The 24,645-nt window shown below is 47.5% G+C and overlaps 1 protein-coding gene across 1 annotated transcript in view; it reads left to right on the top strand.

Annotated features, from left to right (window-relative positions):
* LOC119387734 (mucin-12) overlaps nucleotides 1-24,645 on the top strand; it is a 50,879-nt gene that overhangs the window by 3,821 nt on the left and 22,413 nt on the right. Inside the window, exons 5-15 of the mRNA XM_049413626.1 lie at nucleotides 782-925; nucleotides 1,617-1,928; nucleotides 3,383-3,418; nucleotides 3,487-3,534; nucleotides 3,611-3,658; nucleotides 4,412-4,441; nucleotides 7,278-7,406; nucleotides 10,896-11,186; nucleotides 15,871-15,906; nucleotides 16,983-17,108; nucleotides 17,722-23,448. Coding sequence (XP_049269583.1) covers nucleotides 782-925; nucleotides 1,617-1,928; nucleotides 3,383-3,418; nucleotides 3,487-3,534; nucleotides 3,611-3,658; nucleotides 4,412-4,441; nucleotides 7,278-7,406; nucleotides 10,896-11,186; nucleotides 15,871-15,906; nucleotides 16,983-17,108; nucleotides 17,722-23,448 — 6,927 coding nt within the window. The remainder of the gene's footprint in view (nucleotides 1-781; nucleotides 926-1,616; nucleotides 1,929-3,382; nucleotides 3,419-3,486; nucleotides 3,535-3,610; nucleotides 3,659-4,411; nucleotides 4,442-7,277; nucleotides 7,407-10,895; nucleotides 11,187-15,870; nucleotides 15,907-16,982; nucleotides 17,109-17,721; nucleotides 23,449-24,645) is intronic.

The raw sequence follows: 24,645 nt of genomic DNA, 5'->3' as shown, positions 1-24,645 counted from the left end.
TTAATCTAACGGGTAACGGCATAGGTCGCTAGGCTCCTACAAGGCGGAAGACTCTATTGGAGGCTGTGTTTCCAGACAAAGCGAGAATGTAACTTTCTCGAACATTACGCGTCCCGAAACCTTTTGCTGGATGGTGTACGTCTAATAAAGCCTTGAATTTCCATTCTCAGATACTACGAGCCACGAGGATCCTTATCACCACGGATTTAGTGAAAACCTCGCAACGGACGTCACTTTCTTGAACTGAAAGAACAGAATGCCTTTCCTTTTTCATTTCTTCATTGATACCTGACAGCTGAAAAAATAGCACCATGAATTATATAAGAGTCTGGTATTTTCATTTGTTGGCTCCTTCTCCTCTATACACTTTTTCGAAGTTACCCCTTACTTTACTGTAAAGCAATAAAGATGTGTTGTAGTCTCTTTCTCCCCAGTAATGAACATATCATAGCCCTTTTACTTCTTTTTTTCTTTTAATTGAGGAGGGGAGTGGAGGAAGGTGTTGAGCAAAATAAACGACGCAGCAGAACGCAGAGAGGATTGCCCTTGAGTTCTGTTTTTGCGGTCTTGCGCTCCGCCTCTGCTCGGAGCCCAAGGATGCCTAGCCAACTAGCCAACAGATTCGTAGTTATATTAATTTTTTTTCTGTTCTTACAGGGTAACTCAAACGATATCTCAAAATGCTGTTGTACTAAATTTATGAACGAAAGTGTTGCCTATCAATTGTAGAAGGATATGCAATGGTTATTGACAAAAAGATTTCTTTTATCTACTTAAGCAGCAGTGACATCGGACACAGACTCGTGCAAGCGTTTCAAGGTCAAGAAGGTTTTTGAACTGTCACCAAATGCCGAGGCCAAGCCCCTGGCTGGACTCGCGGACTTGCTCGTATCCAACGAATGTGACACGCATGGAGTGTTTGCGCGTGAGTAGACCATATTTGTGTATATTGGTAATGTTCTCGTGTGGCCTATAACAACCAACGAAAGCGTTTATCCTGAGTTATCGGCCGCTTATCTCGAAGGTACTCTAAAATGCAACGTCAAATGAGCTTAGACACCACAATTATTCTTTGAGAGCGATGTTTTATGTGACTGCAATCCTAGGTTCGTTATTGGAATAGAAAATGAAGGTCTAAATTAGATTTCTTAAATTTCGCGCTCACTCCCTGCGGTCGGTGCGTCAGTGTGATCTCACAATTATTTTCTTTTTCGATATTTGCCCCGTTGCTTTTATTAACGTTCTCAAGCATGCCATATTAAGTCTGTAGTTCACTTATAACTCATTCTAATTCATGTTTTAGCGATAAATAAACATATAGGCCCTAGCAGACGTCCTTATAATCTATGACGTCATGTCGAGTTGATGCGAGAACTTCAATGGCGAGGCCACTACTGTGTTTTTATTTATATTTACTATTCTGCCCCTTTTCCGACTTATGAAGCATCTTACCGCAGAAAAAGATGTGTTGCTCGGCTTTATGAAAGGGTAACTTGCTAACATCACTAAGTAATATTTTCTGTTTAGTGTTCACAAGCAGTGAACTTACAGACATTCTTATTATCTTCTCAGCGAATAACCATGATTTTTATTTCTTCATACGTACACACTTTCAGAACCTGGTCACGTGCTTATTGTGTCAGAGAGGTCTCTGGGAAATGTGGCCGAGGCTGACGTCCTCTCGCTGGGAGACGGCACCTCGGCATACCGGCTGCCCAACAACGTCAACATAACGATGCCAGCCTGCTTCGACGCCCAGAGGAGGCCCGGCCGTACACCTCCCGAAAACGCGGTCCTGGTCTCCGATACGGAGTCCGACGCGGCGGTACCATGTCAGATTGGACGTCAGCACATTGACCTGGGATGCCCCGTCTGCCCACTGCACGTGGGTGACGAACTGAAACGACGCGCATGCACGGCTCCTACGGGTTAGAGCGAAGTTTACTGCTTTGGTGCACAGTTGTATAGGAAGAGACGGGTCTGGCGGAGTCCTATAGACACATATATAGACACAGACGTAGACAGGCTTGTTGCTGGGCGAGTAGAGTGACGTCAGAGGGATACATGTTAGCGCAAACAAAGAAAGAAAGAGTAGAAGGCAAAAAGGCTGGGGGCCCGGCCTTTCTGCTTCCTAGTGTTTCTTTGTCGAGTCTTTCAAAAAAAAAAAAAAAAAAAAAACCAAGAAGTACAAAGCAGATGGAAGCTTGAAGAGATGAAAAATTCGTGAACATGAAGTGTCACTGGAGCCGACGTTTCGACAAATGGGTTTGTCTTCTTCAAGGCTGCAACCTCGAGTCTTTGTTTGTTTACGCTAACATGTATCCATAGACAAAGACACAGACATTGACATAGCTTACTTGGCATTTGGTCCTTACGGGGAAGACAAAAGGCCAGGACCGGAGCGAAAAGCCGCTTTCTAGCAGTTTGACAAGGGCTCCGCGGCCCTGGTTATATTCGGCAAGGAAGATTTCATTAAAAGAACACATGTACAGTGGAGATGGAAGAAGCGCGAACAGCGCGAACATTCTCTGCCGTTTCGCATTTATTTTCAAGCGCTTGTGGCCTGGATGGTGTTAGAAAGCCATTAGAGTCATCCATGATAAAATTGAGAACTATCCGGCATCTTTTTATTGTCACCAAAGTCAGAGCGTGATGAAAACAGCGTGCCGCGCTGTTCGAGTTTCTTTCCATCCCCCCTGTACATAATATATTACGCCATGATAAGTAATTGAACGAAAGAAGGGGAACTTGAAGGGCTCGTTTTTCTTTGTTAGACTCAACATGAATGAGATCTAACGGAAAATCAAGGCAAGGAAAGTATAGGGGATGTATAGGGGATCCTTTCCTGCCTGCTGACGTCACCTAGCACGTGATCCTCTAAAGAGCTGGCAGCTGACCCTCGCATACTACCTGAAGGCATATACTTTCCTTGGCTTGATTGTGTGTTAGTTCTCATTTATGATAAGTAACAGTTACGCATTACAACGCGTATTCATATTGCACATTACACATTGATCTCCTCATAGATCCTCTTACGCAGTTATTCCAATGGCAGAGAGCACTTAGACAGAAGCCTTGTGAATTCGGGTTCTGATTTTGACGTAGTGTTCCGCTAAGCCTATCATAGTGAAAGTCAGCTTCACTGCCGAATGAAGGAGCTCAAAGAAACCCATTTACGCTTCCTGCTGGCAAACTTGGGGATCCAATACTAAACGAGACATCGCAATTGAACTCGACGTATCGTCCCTTAATGGCCGTATAGACTTCGAATGCGTGCACCAAATCCCGGATCCATAGACAGAGAGCGAGGCATTGCTGCGTGCCAACTTGTGCGGATAGTGCCGTAGACGTGAAACACTTCGTTTTTTTTTTCTTCCTACAGCATTCGTGGTGCGAAGAAATGCGGAGCGACTGACAGGTGAGTGAAGCGCTGTCCTAAGAAAATGGCGCTAATCATTATTACCATTTTCTAATTCTGTCGTACAGTGCACGACCGTAGGAAACCGTGGTTTCTGCCGAAGCTCGAAATCTCGCGTAAGTACACAACGCGATCGTTAAAACACCTGCTCCTGATGATAACAGAAAGCTTTTTTTTTTCTTTGCGTTTTAGAAGTCGCGCCACTGCGGACTGTCAGAGAAATCAACATTCGGGTTCGACGTAAGTCTATCACTCCTGCCCACTGTGGTAATAAATTACAGTAGTTTAGTGCCAAATTTATATGAGAATTCAAAACCGTTATGCAAAGTTTTGATATCACTTCTGTAATACTGTAAATACATCATTTTCTTAAGCAAGAAAAGATTGATTGATTGATTGATTGATTGATTGATTGATTGATTGATTGATTGATTGATTGATTGATTGATTGATTGATTGATTGATTCATTCGTTCATTCATTCATTCATTCATTCCTTCATTCATTCGACATGCTACATTGTTGCGACTTTACTACATGTTCTAAGTCACACAGTACAGAAAGAAACGTGCTCATAAATACTAGTTGACTTTGCTTTCTGAACAAAAAACTTCATGTGCGTTGTTTAGCGGCCATTTTCGTTGTTTCTCCCGAGTTTTTGTTGTTATTAATGCTTCCAGTTTCCATCTTAAGGCATCAGTAAGCTTGTGACTCTGATCTGACGCCTGTGCGAGGGGTTTCCCATTTCTTTTTTTATTATTTTTTTTGGGGGGGTGGGTGTGGTATGGAATTTCTGGACCTCGCTTACTACCCATGTTTTGCGGTAATTGTTCGCTTTGTTATAGTAACGAACTGGTGTGCTTGAAAAACTTAGCGAAAAAACCAAGTGGTCATTATCTGAGAGAAAAATAAATGTTTGCAATGTTTCTTGACTTGACACATGCCACAGTGTGGAATCTGTAAACTAATTCGCCCTCATTGTCTTCTCTTGCAGAGAGGAGACCACTAGGAGGCAACGAATCCGGTAAGGCTTCGAGGCGAGCTCTCAAGAGCACTTTTGTTCGCGACGTCGTCAAACGGTGGAAGGGTACTCTTTCTCTGTTGGGAAGAGGGTGCTAATCGCCTTACGCTGTCGAAATCGGGGATGGGAGAGCGACGGGCGACAGCCGAGAACGTCAACTTTGTTCTGGAAGCTTAACTTGCTATGTGCAGGAATATCAACAATGTAAAAAAAAACACTCCGTGGGAGCACATAGTGCATACCCTCTTACACATTTATGAGCACAACGCTAATGAATTAGCGGTGGTCTGATGTGGTGATTAGCGGAGCAAGGCCAGAAATGACGCACAGAAAATTAGTAATTAGAACGGATTTAACCATTCGTTACGTTTTCGAAGTTTACGCGTATAGACGTGCTTGCGAGACGTTTCAGGTGGTGCGCAAGTAAGTACCTAACAGGAAATCATCGTAGGGATGTACTTTCGCGTACGCTCCGTCCATCGAAGCACACTTTGACAGCAGGAACATGCAGGCTCATTGCTGTAACAAAAGCGTCTGATGCTGTAATTGTTTTCTAAGGTGAAGTTTCAGTCGATTCTTACATTACACATATTCTTGGCGAAGACAGCTGGCCAGTAGCGAAGGGCTCTTACGAAATAAGTGCTTTGGCGATTTGGCAACGGTAGGTAATTTCACAGTGATTTCTAGAGGCCGGGTTTTTAGGCATGAAAAAAAAGCGCATATTAGGCGCCAAGAATAGCCACGCAAAACAACGTTCTAGGCATCCAACATCGTAAATATAGGCGCAATAATTTTTTACGTAAATGTAAATGATTTCAAACGATGACGTGCGCCACCCGTATCTACGACAGGCGAACAAAAAAAAAAGTCGTTTATAATGGCACAAGGACGCCAACAATTGAACATAGCCGTGCAATAGTCCTTATTCCCGCACAGTCCGCGGAACACGGTCTCTCCGCTTATTCTGTAGCATGGTGAGCCAACTGTCCACTCACCAATCAACACACTCTTGGGTGTCTTCCTTTTCAGCATGGCTGAGAAGGGCAGAGCAGGAGCAGATAGCCAGACCGCTAAAAGACGAGAAAGGAAGGATGCCTTCTGTTGGCCGGGTCGAATCCCGTAGAGCCAATCCCCATTTCTGCCCTGGCGGTGAACAGCTTAAAAAGGAAATTGCAAACAAAACGAAAGCCTTTTGCCCGTCACGTTTTTCTTCCTTCTTTTGCTCTTCACTCTGGTTTCCCCTGGCGGCACTCCGCGGTTTCGCGTTCGCCAACCGCCCGCGGCATGTCTGCGCGGCGGCGGCGCGTCCCACTTCTCGGCTGCTAGCGGTTGTTTTTCGGAAGTTGGTTCAACTAGAGGACGAGGTTGAACCCCATGGATTTCCGGGCAAAGTGAGGTATTGGGCTAGACGGTTTTGCATGATTAAAAACCGCGCTACAGTTACAGGGACAAAAGAAGTTAGGGAGGACACACGTTACCAAGTAGGCACGACAAGCCCATCTAGTAACGAAGTAGACACGGTTGTGCTTGTCGTGTCTACTTCCTAACGTGTGTCTTCCCTAACTTCTATTGTCCCTGCAACTGTAGCCCAGTTTTTTAATCATAGATTTCCGGAAAATGTTGCCCGGTAACAGGTCTCAAACTGCACCCGAAAGCGAAACTTGAGGCTAAACGTTGTTCATATAGGCGCCGACATTGAAAATAGGCATTTATAGGCATTTATAGGTATTTAGGCCCAAACGCCAAAATAGGCATTTATAGGCATTATGAAAACACCATAAAAGTCTTTCTTAAGTTCTAGTTCAAGCTCATATATCAAAGTGGGGCGATAGGAGGGCAAGAAACAAGATAGGCATTTGCCTAAAATCCGGTCGGTTGTGGTAACAGCTCAAGAAGACAAATCGAGGCGGACGACACGTGATAAGGTTGTACAGTGATTTCCCGGTTCGAAATGCCACCAAGCTTGAAATTCATGGGAAATTATCCTAACGAGACAGAAGTTCAGGGGAAGATGGAGAACTGAAGTTACGAAATATTGTTGAACAGGGGATGTCGATGGAGAGAAACGAATTCTTGTCTTACTATAGGCGGCAGCTGCACTGACGAAGACTCTTGTCTGAACGTCGGTTCCATTCCCTGTTCAGCTAGAGCGACTGCAAGTGATCGTCTCCGCACAGTATCGCGAGGACAGTCGCAGAAGGTTTGCTGCAAAGTCTCCTCGATACCACAGTCGTCACAAAGTGCGTTATCGGAGAGCGATGTCGCTAGCAACTATCCTCGAGTGTAATTTTGAAAAACCATCGAGAACGAAGGCAACAAAGGCCGCTTGTTAAAATTTTTAGGGCAGCGGCCTTGCACTAGCGGATGTAGACTGATAATGATGCCGTATACCGCACAAGACTTCCAGACTGTGACGTTGTGTGTGTGCTCCTCCTCTCTCCTATTCTTTCAATCTCCCCCGTCCCTTTCCCCTGTCCAGAATAGCATACCGGTTATTCGACTGAGAGACAGTTACTGCGTCACTCCCCCACCTTTCAATTTTCCGTCAAGAACCTCTTTCTAAGCTGGTTAACATCCCTGCCTTTTCTCTCTCTGTGCTGTTTTCCTTCCCTGTTCAACTATTTCTCATCATGGGAAATTACTGTCGCTTCAATGTTTCCTGCGCTCGCGCAGAGAAATTTGTCGCAATTTCCGCGTCACCATATTCGAGGAAGGATAACTTGAGGCGGAGTATCAATTTTCTTTAGACACATTTTCGAAGTCGCCGCAACCCTGTGTGCTTCGTGCAAGGAGTTCGGTAACGATCTGCGATTTGTCTTCCCGTGTCGCAATTTAACAGGTTCGGCGACGTGTGTCACGGGAAGCCTCTCAATTTTGGATGACGTCAGCCCTGGGGGGATCGATACTGCGGCCAATCATATCAACTTCATCATGCGGTCCCACTGCGACTGCGACTTTCTGCGCAAAGGTGAGTTTAACGTCCATTAGTTACCCGTGACCAAGTAGGCATATTCACGTGGTCAGCCAGAAGCGTTAGTGTCTATTACAGAGGACGATAACACTGCATTTCGGAGTGCGCAAAATACAAAAACCTCAAAACATTTGGAGACTTCTGCGCTAAATGATCGATACGCGAAATAGTGCTTCGAAATTTGTAACATCACACTGGCGTCCTTGCTTGCGCGCGAAATTCAAGATGAAAAGCTTAACCTACATATTCCAGATTGTTAAATGCATTTCCCTGCATGCTAAAGACACCACAAATACACTGGAAGGACTAGTATTTGCAGAAATTCCTTGTAAAACAAGAATACCAGACAATTATTTGGAATCTCGTGAGTTCTCACAGTGCGTGGTGTCTATATTGGGGTTGGATGTGCTATTCTATTTTTAGATGCGAAGCAGCTTTTGCTCGGGGCTGTGCCGTCCTTCCATTGGCGACCGTCCGCTCGGCAACCATATGTGCTGGTACGCGATAGCGCGTTCGGGCCTGTGTAAGGGGCTGGGTAAGACGCTGTGGCCTCTCCCCCTTACACTCTCTCAGCAATCACGTGATGGCGTCGGGGAACGAGATTCTGCAGACGCGCGATGAACCCGCGTGGCGTGCTCCAACAAGAGTTCGGGACGAGTAACAGCAACAGCAACTACAGTGAATTCATGGTGTGCTCCACTTGCAAGGATGCGTTAAAGGGGTCATGAACCACTTTTCCAAGTAATGATCTAATCACCTCAGTATCGGAGTTTACTGCCTCCCGAATCGATTGCCGCAAAAATTTCTCGAATCTGTCAAGAATGAGCGGAGTTACGGGGGTTTGGCGCACGCTCTCAGCGCTTTCTCTCTTTTCTCGTGCCGACGAGCGCACTGGAAGCTAGACAGGGAGGAATGGCACGGGGGTAAGAAGTTACGTCAGCGCGCGTCATGAAACGCGATCGCTCTCCCGCTGTGATTCGCGTGCGCGAGTGCGGCTACCGTGTAAATTTAGCAGACTGAGGAGTGCGGCGCGGGCAAGTAGCGGCACCCCGTGGCAAGAAGCGCATCTCATCCGGCTATCGGCCAATAAGCATGCTATATCTCTTGCGACGTAAACTGGCAGATCCGCAACGTCAACGTGCAGACGCCTCGCCCACCGACGAGAGTGAGAACCGGCCTCTGTTTGAAAAGAGGGCGCCTGAGGAAACGGCAACTTCGCGCTCCGCTGTAATATTTTGCAGAGCAGTTCATAGCCGTGTCAGCTTTCCGCAGGATGCGTTTTTTCAACAAGCCCAAGGGGTGCTTCATGACCTCTTTAACATCGGGCAAGGTGCCCGTGATGAACGGAACTTTAAGTTGACCCATGCGCTGCTTCGCATCCCCACATGGTTCCCTTTAGTGAGAGATGGTGTAATTTTTTTCGTAACACTAGCACCGACTACAATGAAATTGTGACCTGGCGTGGTAGCTGGGCCATGAATTGTGATTTTTTTTGCAAAATCCTCTCTTTAAATGCTTTTTTTGCATCGGATCCCTTCAGCATTAATCATTTACAAAGTTCGTCTCTTCCTTTTGTACGTCAGAATGCTGCGATTTTCTCGATACTCTTCGCCTTTAATACTGCTTACATACGTTTATTTATACATTTACTCCGTACTCACATCAACGCCCACTCACGTAAACTAAATTTCTGAATTAACATTCTACGAATCATAACTGATTATAGATAATTCTCTTTAGTGTACCTTCAAATATTTGGCACTCCCTATAAAAATATGCCACAAATAATGGCTCCCCAAACACTGTTCGCTGCGTCGTATGGAGGTGCTTGCCGATATGTCTGATGTATCTGATGTATCGAATATATTTACTCTTAGCGTTTACAATATTTCAGTCTTGTTCTGTGCATTTATGTCAATAATTAATTTGTTTTTAGAGCCTAAGAATTTTACAAATTTTTCACGCAACCGCCATGTATGCCTTGTAATGGTCCACGGCCCAGTCGAGCTGTTTTAAGACCGGAGCTGTTTATGCCAGCCGTCGGTTGTAATCCATGAACAGATAACTATCATCGTCATGAACCAGCACGCGTTATCTTCGTCTTCTTCGTCCTGTCTTTCATATTTTGCTTCACTCTCAGAACACGTGCGCCTATTTGTCCGGCGTGTGATGGAATAACTCCGATGGGTGAGAAGAAAGAAAGAGAGAGAGAGAGGAAGAAAGAGATAGAAAGGAAGAGAAACAGAGAAATTCTTGGCGAAGAAAATTTTTTGAAGAGGCGGGCTTCGAACACGAGCTCCCCCGATCCGAAGGCGAGCATCCTAACCACTCGGCTATCCAGGCACGCTAGCGGAGCGTAGCATAGCCTTGTACAGTATAGTATACCAAAGGGGTGGGAAAGGGAAGTGAGGGTGAGGAGGAGGGAAAGAAGGAGGGTAGAGAGTACAGCATAGAAACAAAGAGGGAAATAGAGAGAAAGAAAGGGAAGAGAAACAGAAAGAGAAAGAAACCAGAGAGAGAAATATATAGACAGCAATAGAAAGAGATAGAAAGGAAGAGGAAGCCTGACATAGAGAAAAAGAGAGAAAGGGAAGAAAAAGATAGAAAGAAAGAGGAAGCGAGAAAGAGAGAGAAGAGACAAAGGGAAGAAACAGAAAGAAATATAGAAAGAGCGAAAAATAGAAAGAACTATATTGAGAGAGAAAGAAAAAAATATTAATAAACAGACACAGATAAAACAGAAAAATTGAGAAAAGGAAAGGAGGACAGGAAGAAAGAAAGAAAGAGAAAATTAAAGAGAAACAAAGAAGGTCGCCCAGTTCCGCACTTCTGTCAGGCTTTGCACCACTAGCTGACCTAATTTTTTCCAACAGCTTTTAGCCAATGGTATCCCCCGGAACACTTGTATTTCTGGATTCTCGAAGAAACCAAATGATTGAAACCGGACTGAATGACAAATTACGACTCGCGTACGAGTCGACCATTAGCTTGATCAACGGCTTAAATTCACGGGCCCCGAGAGCGAGCGGGCGTCCACGAGCCATGCGCGGTAGATACTAGATGTTAACTGGAGAGGGTGGCCCCCTATAGCGTTCCTTCCTCTTCGCTACAGTGTGTAGTACTTGGACTATAGTCATGACATTGTTTTGTTTGTTTTGCCGCCTAGTGGCGTCACAGATTCTTCTTCTCTTTCATCTTTTACATCCCTTTCCCCTTTCAAGTACAGGGTAGCAAACCGGAGAGTTCCCTTGGTTAACCTCTGTGTCTTTCTCTTGTCATTCTCTCTATCTGTATTTCTGCAAATAAATCTGTATTGTATTGTATTGTATTGTATTGTATTGTGTTGTATTGTATTGTATTGTATTGTATTGTATTGTATTGTATTGTATTGTATTGTATTGTATTGTATTGTATTGTATTGTATTGTATCGTATTGTAGTGTATTATACTGTATTGTATTGTATTATACCTCCGCGCACAATGCAGACGCCGGGTATGCCATGTTGCTCAGCGACAAGCCCATTCCCAGGACGGGCAGGACTGTGCATCTTGACGGAAACTTCACGCTCGTCTCGCTGCCGGCCGGCGTCACCAACCTGACGTCGTGCTCCTCCGGTGCGTCGGACGAGACCGACGTAATGCTGGGAGATCAGCCGATGACAAATGGCCAGCGTCCACCGCTCGTGGCGCCAGCACCGCCGCTTGCTCACAGTTGTCCCGTGTGTCACAGCGAGCTCGAAGCCGACCTCTACAACCCAATCTGTGGAGCCTCAACCGGTAAAGCATTTTAGCTGAGCTCCCACTGACATCGCCGGGATTTCGAGACAGATCTCAGAATTTCGAGGCCTCGCGCAATCTTTCGGCGGCGACCGCCCGCCCCCTCTGTAACTGTATGTACCCCTTTAACAAGTGATTCTTGGACGCCGCCATAATCTTTTCTGGGCTGTTGCAAATACGCGTTACCGCCTAAAAATGCAATGCCGAGGCAGTGAAGTCAGACATTGTACCCCCGTGCAACAGCCCTGAAAGGAGGCGCTACCATAGCTGAAAAGCTCCATAGCTACCATAACTGAAAACTGAAAAGCTACCATAGCTGAAAAGGTCCATATAGAAACAGGGAAAAAATTATGTATGATCAAAAACGCTAGTTATCTCATTGACGATTAAACATACTAGAAACCGTCTGGAACATTCTGGTGACATTTCAGTGGTGTGCCGCAAAGAACGTAAGTGGCCAGTACATTTAAATATCTTACAATACTACCCCTTAGAAGCCCGGGGGGGGTGGGGTTCTTGTCAAACAAATCAGCAACTACACTCTTAATCAGGTCCTGGTTAAATGCTGGCTATATCCAGGAAACCAGACGCAAAATGTCCCGTTTCATGGCTATATCTAGCACCTTAAGCGGGACCTAATTAAGAGTGTAGCCATAGCTCCGAAACTTCGGTTAAGTTTACCAAAAGCTTAACATACGCAAGGTGGCTACTGTTCCGTTGCAGCTTTGCACTCTATCTTGCCTTCGACACTGGCAAAGCATTCTACCATCGCCATCTATTCTCGCTGCTTTAGTACACTTTAGCAAAAGCTGAAATATGGAAGCAGACGGTGTTACATAACTCGCGGGAACAGAAGCGGGAGACGGAGACGATGATAAGGTGTTATAATTACTGCTATAATGACCCAATTAGCCAGTCAAGACGTTCTGATCAGTTTCACTTCTAGTGCGGTGGGCCTTCCTGGTAATGGTAAATATCGGGTATGAATTTTTCTCTGGCAGCAAAACGTAATTTAGTCGAACAAAATTCTCGGCCACGCTAAACGCTGCCTCGCGTCCGCCTAACGCACCAACATCTTAAAGAATATCGGTGCTGTCAAAAACACCGCGAATCTCGGCTAATGTCTCCTTTTGTCTTAGGCATTACCCCTACTGCTCCTCGCTCAAGCCATAATCGATTAATCTTCTACGTCAAAAACGGGCGCTTACACACTGTCACTTCCTATTTGGAAGGCTCCTGAAGTTTGTCGCTGGCATTACCGTGTCAAAAAACAAAGTTTAAAACTTCTTACGAAATGATAAAGAAAACGTGAAGAGCGGAGACATTAAAGATTCTCTTGCGCGCGTGCTTCGTAAGTAGCTTAAAAATAAGAAATTCGTTTCGCTATGTTTATACCCACTCCTTGTTTCTAACGTCTTTGTTTTCTTGCCTGCCATAACCCTTAAAAGAAACTCATCCAGCAACAAAGTTTTACTGAACAGGATCGCATATGCAGGCGCATACATGCTGCGGCCTGCATATGCAATGATATTCATCATATTCATGATGAATATGATGATGTATACCGCTGCTTAGACTTGCTAAATATCTCACAAGTAAACAAATCACGTCAAAGTAAGCTACTCCGAAGTTATGTGCAGTTAACGACCCGCGTCGCAAGGAAGACCAGCAAGTTTAAAAATGGGAACGCAAAAAGAAAAAAACATCAAGTCGAAGGCTCATACATAATGTCCAATCAATATACGGTAAAGTATGCAGCGCTATCTTCGCGTATATTCCTTTACTTGATTGTCCTCATTTGCTTTGTTTTAGCATTTGTTGACCGTTACTAGGGCACCGTTTTCTATGTTTTTCGCACGCCGTGCGAAACAAAGAACGTAACACTCCATACTGCTCGTTTTTGAATGCCCGTGCGCCTTCATTCCAGCTCGTTGTGTCAAAGCTATATAGGCTCGTACAAAAACGCTACAAAGCGAAGCACCAAAGCACAGGGCTTTCTAACAATATCAGCCATACGATTTCTTCGGCAGCCATCGTTACGCCAGCTAGGACACTGCATTGACGCGTCCCTCCTGATTTAATGCGCGGCCACGCAACGCCGACGCATTGATTTCCGGACAAACGCCTCCGCCCTTCTCCGGCCAATTTCAGCGCAGCTGGGGCCTAAGCGGATAGATGCAAAGGACATGCTTGTGCAAACAACGTCGCCCATTCAGAAGAAGGACGTGGCATCCACTCGCCTAAGGGTATTGTCTAGTAAAACGCCCTGAATAGCAATATTCGTAGTCGTTTACAATTCAAACTCGTGCTCCGTAGCAGCTGCTTCCGTATTCCCTTCCCTGGAAACCCACCAATCATGCAGCTCCGATAAGGTGGGTTGTTCCTTAGAATAAGCCCCCCCCCCCCCCCCCCCCCCCCCACTATAATGCTTCTTAAGCGGGATGTTGATTTTTTTTATCTAGTTTTTTTCGCGGTCCACAGAACGGTGCAGTACATACTTGTTGCGTGTGTGACCTCCAACCTCCTGGTGGTTATTTCAGTGTGGACTCAGAGATGTACACCTTTTTCACCGTTGCGTAGACAGGTTTCGAAGGCCGTGCGTTGTGCTATACTGTAAGAAAAAGAGTCCTTTGACTCTTTTTCGTGAGTCCAGACTGGCCACGTATATGGCTCCCTTTAAAGAGATGCGTGAAATCTCTATCAAGATCACTATTCTCTCGTCGGAGAGTCGTGAGACCCAACGGAGAGTTAACGTGTCTCTCTAAAGTTAGTCATATACGTGACGACTCAGGACTCACCGAAAAGACCAACGGATACTCTTTCTTTCTTTTTTTTTTTTTTTGCTTAGAGAGTAGACTTCGCTAATTCCCAACGCAAGAGGAGAATTTCACATTGCACCAGTGTCGTAAAGGATGCTGGTGTCTTCTAATACTGTACGCGATCAGCAAACATAACGGTGAAAAAAGAAGCTCCATAATGACAGTTTGACTCGCCCAACAACACGTACGAAAATGCAAAGGCAGCAAGCAACGAAGAACCGTACAGGAGCTCACAAGTACGTCTTTGAGGAAATAGTCATTAAGCACAGAAGGAAGAGAAACAACTTCAAAGCTCACAAATGGACAACGCAAGCGACCATGCATCTACAACATGCAAGAAATTCAGTGCAGAATATATACAACATAGCATATTATATAAACTTTCTTAAGCAGCGCATGAAGTTCTGTTCGTCAATTAAAAAAATACACACACCCTCACTAGTACACTTCACATTGTATATTGCCGCAGTCGGAAGCTGTAGCTCGTAGACCGCCGCGGTGAATGAGTGGTTATGGTGCTCGGCTGCTGACCCGAAGGTCGCGGGTTCGATCCCGGCCGCGGCGGTCGCATTTCGGTGGAGGCGAAATGGTAGAGGCCCGTGTAACTGTGCGATGTCGGTGTAAGTAAAGAACACCAGATGGTCGAAATTTACGGAGTCCTCCACGACGGCGTGCCTCATAATGATATGGTGGTTTTGGCACGTAAAACCTCATGTATTATTAAATTAAACTGTCGTTCGTATGGAGTCGTGGAACGTTCATTGTGGTTTGTTAAACGAAATATCGGATTTCGTGCAAAATACGCTGTATAACGTACGTGCTGGCGGTTCTAATTATAACTTCGGATTAAAAATTTGTGAACAGCTAGTACTTATGAAGGATCTCTATTTTCAATGTTTCAGAACCTCGTAGACAAGTTCAAAGCGTGTGCATTATGCTGGCAAACTAGTGACATAACGCAATATCTCCTTTTAATAATAATAATATCTGGGGTTTAACGTCCCAAAACCACCATATGATTATGAGAGACGCCGTAGTGGAGGGCTCCGGAAATTTCGACCGCCTGGGGTTCTTTAACGTGCACCTAAATCTAAGTACACGGGCCTCAAACATTTTCGCCTCCATCGAAAATGCAGCCGCCGCTGCCGGGATTCGATCCCGCGACCTTCGGGTCAGCAGTCGAGTGCCATAACCACTAGACCACCGTGGCGGGGCGCAATATCTCCTTTTCTAAGATTCGCATGTGATTCAATGATCAACAACGATCGGTCTGGTTCTAACAGCCAAAGCCAGGAAAGACAATGACACAATAAAGAAAGGGGGGGGGGGGGTTGTACTGTGTATATATATACACATATATATATATATATATATATATATATATATATATATATATATATATATATATATATATATATATATATAAAGAGAGAGAGAGAGAGATGTGCGTGCGTGTGTGCCAGTACAAACTGACAATTTCTTAACTAAGGCACATACTTTATAAAGTTTATTGTTCATATAACCACACATACATCATGTTCGCATGAGTAGTGCTTATCAAAGAATTGAATTTTTTTGTGTCCTTGTACTCAGCTCAATTGAAAACTTCTTCAGCGACAACATGTCGAAAGCAGCTTGACGGACTGCGTTCGAACGGGAAGCTAGACCTCATATAGATAAATGCTGAATGATAACTTAAATTGACCCAGTTTCAAGTCTTCTCTGAAATCGTAAGTAAATAATCACTCTATTAAAGTTTGAAGCTCGCTATAGACACTATCAGCTTGTTTTCCACGTAGAATTCTCCACAAAAAATCTTCCCTTCCTAACTGTTTCCTGATTTTTTTAAAATTTTTACTTTGCAGTTGTCCGAATGCTGTCCCTGAATCCTGCGGCCAGAGGTACGTTCATTCATCGCAAGTTCCACGTTTCACACACATAAAAAAAGACGCATACGCGTTACCGCTCACTAATGTTCGGTTAATTCCTTCTATGGCGGACGCTCTCCCCCCCCCCCCCCCCCCCCCCCCCCCCGCCAAAGCCTTATTATTTTTATTCTTCGCCCCTGACGAATTTGTGCCAAGACAAAAAATTTTAAGCGAGGACATCGTTACGCCGTCGTTCAGACTTTTGTAACATTCATTTTCCCTTTCATTGCAAAGCTAAAGGTATATATATCAAAGGTCGTCGTCTCAGCGGTGTAATAGCGCTTGGCGTCAAGCGAGGGTCATTTATTCTGCCCAGAGAGGGCAATTAATCATGACCTTTCAGGAGCAGCGGTGGGTGCCGCCATATTTTGTTAACGTGCGGGCAAAACTGTGGCGGCCACGATATGCTGCGACACACGCCCCTGTTCCTGCGTCACGCCAAGCTACACAACTGCGCTCGACAAAGTTTATGCGCGAAAGAAAAAAAACAGACAAAGCCTGGTCATGGAAGTAGGTACTGCCGTGTCGTCTATCAATTCAACTCGAAAGAGGACAATACAAAAACTACACTTATTCGTTTTCTTGCTTTTTTTTTAATTGACAACGTAGGCATAAAATTTTGGAGCCGCATTCGCGACTCAGTTTTTATATAGTGATTTTGTTTGTCCAACAAGTTTTTTTTTTTTCAAATTAAGGCAAGGTAAATCATTGCGTCGTTATTGTCTTCATTACAGTTTCCAGATTGGCAGCCCCTATACAAAATGTCATTCATGTTTTATTGTACATAATTAACAAATTTGTGTTAATTGAACTTGTAATTAAACTGGTAGAACAAACATGTCCTCAGAATTATCGAGATACGCGAAGAAATCTGTATTAAGTAAACCGCCTGTAAGAGTTATTAAAAAAATATATTTCATAATCGAAAGTACTTTGAAAGTTGAACTGACGCTGCAAAAAGGCTTAGGGCATTAAACTATTTGACGCTTTCAATATAGGTTCTTGCTGACTGTCTTTTTTCGTTATTTTCTGATTTATTCTGAGTACAGGTCCATCCGGCTTGTACATTGGGAAAACAAGAATCGTCCAGCCCGTGAGAGGAGCGCAGGACAAGATCGGAAATACGCTGATCTATACCTTGCCAGAAAACTGCAAATGTGACTATGTGACCAAACGTAAGTATAGTCGAGAAATGTGTTATCACACTACGTGCACATGACTCTGTAAATATTAAACGAGCGATGTGGTGCGCTGCACACGGTCTGCACACGATTTGCAAGAATTGATAACCAGTTTAGAAAGCTTAATTTCTCGTTTCTCTACTGCATACGCTATGACAAGATATTATAGTTCAAAGTGGACTTCAGTTAATTAAAGACGCCAAGCAAAGCCGGTGTTATAGCAAGGCGTGTACGAAGAGTCACTCGATTTACTGTTCACACGAACCCTGCCGACCGCGGCATCACAAAGCAATGGCTGAGATTTTGTAGCAGTCTCACTTTACTTCACTTTTTGTTTCAATCTATTTTCGTTACATGATATTCTTTTACCTGTACTACGTTATACAGTAATGCAACCGTTTCCTTTCATAGGCAGTTTATCAGTCAGTGTTTGGCAGAGAACAAGAATAGAGAGTGCTTCAGCGGCCCAGCTCTGGCTATGCATAGGTCCTGTTATAACTCTTCTCACCGATCGCCCTTTCTTTTCTTCATTTATCAGTCTATTGTTTACTTAAAATAAAAAAAAATACAGCAGATTTTTTATAGTGGTGTCGATGGTCCCTTACAGCGTCCAGGCAATACTTCGTCTTCACGGGACAGCTTGCCAGTGCCGCTGGAAAACCGACGCACGTGCCGTTCACGGATCAGATGCACATCCTGGCCTACAGCTACAAGAACGCACGACTTCTGCATGACGCCCTGTCCGCCTGTCCAAGCACTTCGAGTGCGTCGCTTGGCTCGATACAGAAGCGAATGGACACCTACGCAGTGGCTGACCAGGCTGAGTACGCCGGTAGCTACGGAGGCGCCTCTGGTCCTCTCTATGGTTCAGGCGCCGGTGCAACTCATCATGTCGAACCAAAACTCTCCGCCGGATACGGCACATACGACGCTGGAAGGTCAGCGCCTGCGAATTACGGAGCCTCGAGCTACGGAGCAGCTCCGTCTTCTGCGAGCTATGTCGGCGCTGCCCACTCAGCGACTTCCGGCAATGGGCCTGCGTACGCTCCAGCATCTGCACCCGGCTACGCCGTTCCGACAGCGACCGCCACTTATGGGCCTCAGCCGCCACCTCCAGCTTATGGTGTAACCTCGTCGCCAAGCTATGGCTACGCGCAAGCGCCTTCGAAATACAATGCCGCTACTGCGACTTACGGAGATTCCGCAGTTACCGCTAGTTATCCCGCCCCGTCTCCAAGCTATGGCGGTGGCGCTCCAGTCGCTTACATGCCCGCAGCGCCAAGCTACGGACCTCTTCCTGCTCCTGCGTATAGTGGTGCTCCTGCTTCAGGACACGGTGTGCAAGCTAAGCCTTCAAACTACGGTCCCGCCCCTCAACCAACTTACTACAGTGGATCGGCCCCGACATACGGCTCTTCATCTTCGTATTCCCAGGGGCCCTCGTACAACACTGCTAATAAAGGGGCCGCGAAACCACCGGGCTACAGCCCTGCTCTTGCTCCCTCTTATGGCGCGACAGCTGACGGAAGTTATGGTTCTGCAAGCGCAGCAAACTACGGTGCTGCGGGCGCAACGCAGGCTCCCAACTACGCGGCACCGGCTCCGAGTGCAAGCTACGGCACCGCAGGACATGGAGGAGCGTCGGCCTCGGTGTACAACCAAGGAGGTGCTGGTTACGGCTCTGGGGTACCTAGTTATGGTTTGGGTGCTCCTAGCTCCTCAAGCTATGTGTCACCACCGGCAGCAAGTCATAGTGCACATCCTTCCGCAGCATCTAGCTATGGACCATCAAGCTACAATGCTGTTCAGCAGAAAGCTCCGTCGTATGGCAGTCCAGCTACAGGTTACGGGTCTCCGCCTTCTGGAAACTATGGTTCGGGTATGGCTGCCAGTTACGGGTCCGCGCCTTCTTCAGGCAACAAAAATGCTCCTACTTACGCTCCAGCTCCTAACGCCGGCTACAAACCACCTGCTGCTGCTTACAGTAATGGTGCTTCGCATTCACTTGGAGCATATGGATCAGGGTACAGGCCTCCAGCAGCAGAAAATGTTCAAGCTTCTTCGCCAACCTATGAACCACCTCCTTACACTGCTGGAACAGATGCAGCTTACGAAGCCAGCGCATACGACGGCTACAGAGATGTGACTTATGTTCCTCCACACGGAATGGCCGAGTATCCGCCATCAGCTTACCAGTCACTGTACCCGACAGATGAAGACCATGCCACGGTAATATCTTACGTTCCGACGTATCCTTCTGAACACGATTACTATGGTGGCAATCAGGAGTCGCACGGTAATGCAGGATATGGTTCGAACAGTGCGACTTATTCTCCCCCGCCGTACGCTGCTCCGGCTTACGGAGGAGCTACTTACGCTCCTCCAGCGTACACAGTTGCTCCTTCGTCCTACAGAGCTAATCCTGGATACGACTCGCCGTACGGTACCTATGCACCCGCTACTTCTGGAAACAGTGCACAAGCCTCCAAGGAAGTTCCTTCGAGTCCTGCTTATTCTTCAGCACCACATGGTTCCGCTAAATCTCCAATGTACAGCCCACCTCCGGCAGCCCCAGCTTATGCTTCGCCAAGCTATCCTTCCGCCGGTAGCAAAGTGCCTGCCTACGGTGGCGCAGCTGCGAGCCAATCACACAGTTCCGCGTCGCACGCCGCACCGGCTGTTTCGTACTCTCCACCCTCGTACGCTGCAGCGCTTGCCTATGCCCAGCCGTCCCACGGAGGTAGTGCCGCAGCGTTACCTTATGCACCAGTTTCTCATGGCACTGCCGGCGGAAGCTATAATGCTAACGCGTATAGCGCAGGCGCTTCTGGTGCCCCGTACAACTCCGCCAGTTCTGACTCCTCACCTTATTTCCCGCCGAAGTATCCACCGGCATCCAACCCGACACCCGCTTCCCCAGGTCCAATGTACCCCTCTCCTTACAAACCGCCTGTTTCATCTGCTACATCGTACACAGAAGCGCCAGCTGCACCCGTCTATGCGGCACCGCAGCCGTACGGTCAGGCGGCGCATAAACCTTCTGGCAGTAAGCCAAGTTACATGAACGTGCCAGTGTCTGCTGCCACTTACGGCCCTCCGCCTTATTCTGCTCCATCGTATGGCGCGGCCGCAGCAGGACAGGGAATGGCCTACGTCACTGCAAGTTATGGAAGCAGCAGTTACACAGCCACTGCGTCTGCGCCCACCTACACCGCCCCTAAGCCGCAGTATGCAAGCGCGCCAGCTTCTAGTAGCGGCAACTCCTATAATCCAACTGCATATGTTACAACGGCGAGATACTCAGGTCCCGTTGGACACGATGCATCATATGGCATGGCTCCCTCCTACCGGTCACCAGGTAACGCTCACGAACAGTTGAAAGGCCGCAACCCTTCTTACAATGGTGAACCAAGCCCCTCTTATGCCGCTCCATCCTATGGCACAGATGACGCGCAGCCATCCTCGTATGACAGTTCTTCTTCGTCACAAGCTTATACGACGTCTTCTTACGGATCTGTTTCATACACAACGCAGGGATCTAATGCTGCTTCCTACAGCGCAACTTACGCTCCCCCAGCGCACAATGCGCCAGCTTATTCCCAGCAGTCGAATTACGCGCCGACAAAAACTGAAGCTGCGGCACCTGCAGAATATTCGGGAGCGACTTACGCTCCTCCGCCTTACAGTGCACCTTCGTACAGCAATCCGAGCTACAGTGCGTCGAGCGCACCACCATCTTATTCAGCCCCATCGTACGCAGCTTCCAACACCGCGCCTTCGTCCGCTAGCCAAGCGTACAATCCTTCGTATGGCGCAGCTAGCGCGGCGATGCCGTCCTATGTCAGTTCGCCGTCGGCGCCACCAGCGGCGTACAGTGGCGTAAAACTCTACAGCGCTACCATGTCTCCAGCGGTGTATCCTGTAGCTTCATACGCGCCGCCTGCTTACGTTGCCCCCAGCTACGCCCAACCGTCGTACGCTGTTACTTACGCTCCACCCGCTTACGCCGCACCCGCGTACCATGCCGCCGCTGCCGTTCCACCTACGTACAACCATCCATCATACACGCCTTCTTATGCTCCTCCCGCCTACTCTGCCCCAGCCTACGCATCTATGCCTGCCTACGGGACCGCCCTGCAAAATCCACTGCACCCTGCTCCAGCTTACATGACTGTTACTTACCCTCCGATGACATACGTTCCTGGTCCATACGATCCGCCTTCGTACACTCCCCCTGCCTACTCTGCGCCTGTCTACCCACCCAACGCCCAGCCTACATACGCAGCTGCAGCGTATCCCATTCCCGCTTACGCAGACCAGCCGTATCCTCAACCCGGCCCACAATATACTCATCCTTCATACAACCAGCCACAATATGGTGGCGCAACCTATGCCCCACCGGCATACATTGCACCATCTTACGAGGCTTCGTACGCGCCACCAGCTTACTCGGCCCCTTCTTACGTTCATCCTTCGTATAACATGCCCGCCAATTTGGTTTCCTACGCGCCACCAGCGTACGCCGCACCCCAGTACCCACAGCCGGCTTATGGCAAAGGGGTTTACAGTGTGTCTCACGCACCGCCGGCATATCTGGCACCATCCTATTCAAAACCAGCGCATACACAGCCATCGTACGGCGTCCCCAACGCGCCGATGACTTACAAGGCGCCAGTTTCCGCTGGGCCTGCGTACGGCCAGCCTGCGCACCAGAACTCGGCTGCGCACATGGTCACAGCCCAGCACGTTGCTTCATACGGCGGCTACGGAAATGTAGCGGCTGGTCCCAACAATTATCCTGCTGGACATCCTCCAGCACCGGCCTACAGCGCCAACGCTGGCCAAAATGCCGCGTACGGCAAGCCCTCGTATCCGCGCTACCCACAGCAAGTAGCGACGCTGTCTTACACTTTGCCAGCACAACCGCTTCCGCCTTACTATTCCCCGTCGTATGGCAAGCCTGCTTATGGTGCCCCTTCAAATGCTTACGGGCCAACCAAACCTAACTATGGTCCCGCGCCTCTGCAAACGCCTGTCCACAGCGCCACATACGCACCCGCTGCTCCTCAAGGAGCTAATTCTTATGGGCAACCATCTGCGTATGGCTCAGGGGCAAATGCGCACGCGACATCAGCACCGGCTTCTTATTTAGCTCCATCATCTTACTATTCCGAAATCCCACTAGGTGCTAACGGTGGCAATGGCGCTTCTTCGTACGAGAGTGGCGGTGGAAATGACGGCTCATACGGACAAGGGGCATCACAAAACGGAGCGTACACCACCGTGTCGTACACCGCTTCCGCACCAGCCTACGAGTCCGCGTACACCACCTATTCCCCACCTGCTCAGTCACAATATACAACGGACGCCACGCCAAGCAGCTACTCATCTTCGTACACAACCTACACTGCGCCCGCGAGTCAGCCGAGTTACACAACTTACAGTTACTCCCCATCGACTCACACAACGCACTCTACGAACTACTATCAGCAGTCTTACACGACTCACGGGACGCCGACGGCATATGCGCCGGCTACTACGATGTCACCGGCGTACTCTGGCCACGCGGACCATGACTACTGGTCTTCGGTTAACAGTGGGCCCACATCGTACGCTGCCACCTATCCACCCACAGTTTCTGCGGCTCCCGGCAACTCTCCGCCAAGCTATTATTCACCTGCCAGCTACTCCGCTCCACCCGATTACACTACTATGAGCTACTCAGCAGCTACCCACGCGCCTCAGGGCTATAATTCCCCGAGTTACTCGCCACCCGCGTACTCGGCTCCTTCGTACGGTGAGGCCAGCCACGCTCCTCCGGGCTACATCGTCCCTACTGCTGCCGGTCATCCACCGGCTACCTACGCGCCACCCGGCTACTCCGCAGCAAGCCATCCTCCAGCCCCTTACTCGGCGCCTCTGCACGCCGATCCAAGTTATCGTGCGGCTGCGTACGCGGGTGCCACCGACGCCCCTGCTGGCTACGTAGCAGCCACTCAGATGCCTTCACCCTACTCAGCCGGTGTCTACGTTGCAGTCACTCATGCTCCTGCAGCCCAGCCAGCACCTGCCTACCGAGCGGCTCCTCTCGCTGCCGACTACCCGCCTCCTCCTTTGGTGCAACCCGCCTACGGCAGATCAGTCCACCCTGAAGCCTTGACGCATTACGCCCCTGCGAAGACGATTGAGCCGACATACAGCGAGGCATTCGCGATGGGCTCGCCAGACGTGCCACCGTACAAGCCCAGATGTCCTCAGGCCTCGCACACGTGTCCCATTTGCCCACCGGTTCTGCACAAGGAGCTGCTCAAGAACATCTGCAACTATGACCTCGGTGAGTGACGGGTTCTCTTGTGGTAATAATTAAGCTTGCAGCTTTCTTTGACGAATCCCTTTTGTCGAATGTACTGTGATCAACGAGAAATCACGGCGACTGGGAGAGAAAAAGCTGTTGAACTAAATCCAGATCATTGTTTCACGAGAAAGGTTCTAAATGTTGCCCTATAGAGTTAAGAACATCGGGGACACAGAGAGCCTACGAAGAGGAGTGCGAGGAAGAGTATAAGAATGCTGGAAAATATATGATCGCGGGATAACAGGTGAGACAAAGGTAATCACATTGATGGAAACAGGTTCAATTCAGCAAAAGAAGAAGGATAAAAATAAGCCAACATTTCACATTTCGAACATCTCTTTACTTTTATGGTGGAGGCATAGGGCTTATACGAGAAGGAGGGGGAGGTTCCCTCAGTTGACAATTTGGAAGCCGACCACAATAATATAACATATCATTTCATCTCTCCGTATACCTTGGCCATTCGAACAGAATGTGTTCCAGGATTTCTAAAGCACTGAGCTAATCACAATAACTGCTGGTGTTCAGTCCAAGAAGGCACAATTTGTTACTGTTTAATGCGGCGTTCGAACAGATTTGTCTCAGAGTGGAAGAAATGCTCATGTGGAAGACGGGATTCACTAAAGGCGACAAGGTAATGGTAACGAAGAAACAAATTTCACGAGTAATGCATGTCCGTGTGGGCGCATTTCTTCTTCATTAACAACGCACGAATGTTGTAACGTATATTCGCCCTGCCCTACAACTTTGTCATTAATGGCCACTGCCGGCAGAACGTCTTTTTTTCTATAATTTCGAATTTACCGTAGTGTCGTGATCGCTTCATGGATAGACGTAGTTTTCACCGTTTTACAAGCGTATTGCGCGTCGTGCTTTAAGCAATGGTCACCTGGGTCCCGCGTTCACGAAAATAACTTACACAAGAATCCTTCGTAAGAAAATACTTTAGTCATTTCTGATCCTAGAGATGCTCCTAAATAAAGTATCTAGTTAATGGCAAGAAAACAAATTGGCGAAGCTTGCACTAAGTCGCGCAAGGCTTGATACAGCGAAACTGGACGATTCTGAAGTCTAATCTGGTTGCTTCTAGGTTTCGAGGCTTTAGCTATAGGTTAGCCACGACACGGGTGTCGTGTCGTGAAGATTCCTTGGCCACGTTTTGCGGATCTGCTCGGC

The sequence above is a fragment of the Rhipicephalus sanguineus genome, chromosome 3, assembly GCF_013339695.2.
Source record: "Rhipicephalus sanguineus isolate Rsan-2018 chromosome 3, BIME_Rsan_1.4, whole genome shotgun sequence".
Classification (NCBI taxonomy): Eukaryota; Metazoa; Arthropoda; class Arachnida; order Ixodida; family Ixodidae; genus Rhipicephalus; species Rhipicephalus sanguineus.
The sequence above is the reverse complement of the archived record's forward strand: the minus strand, read 5'-3'. Positions and strand labels throughout refer to the sequence as shown.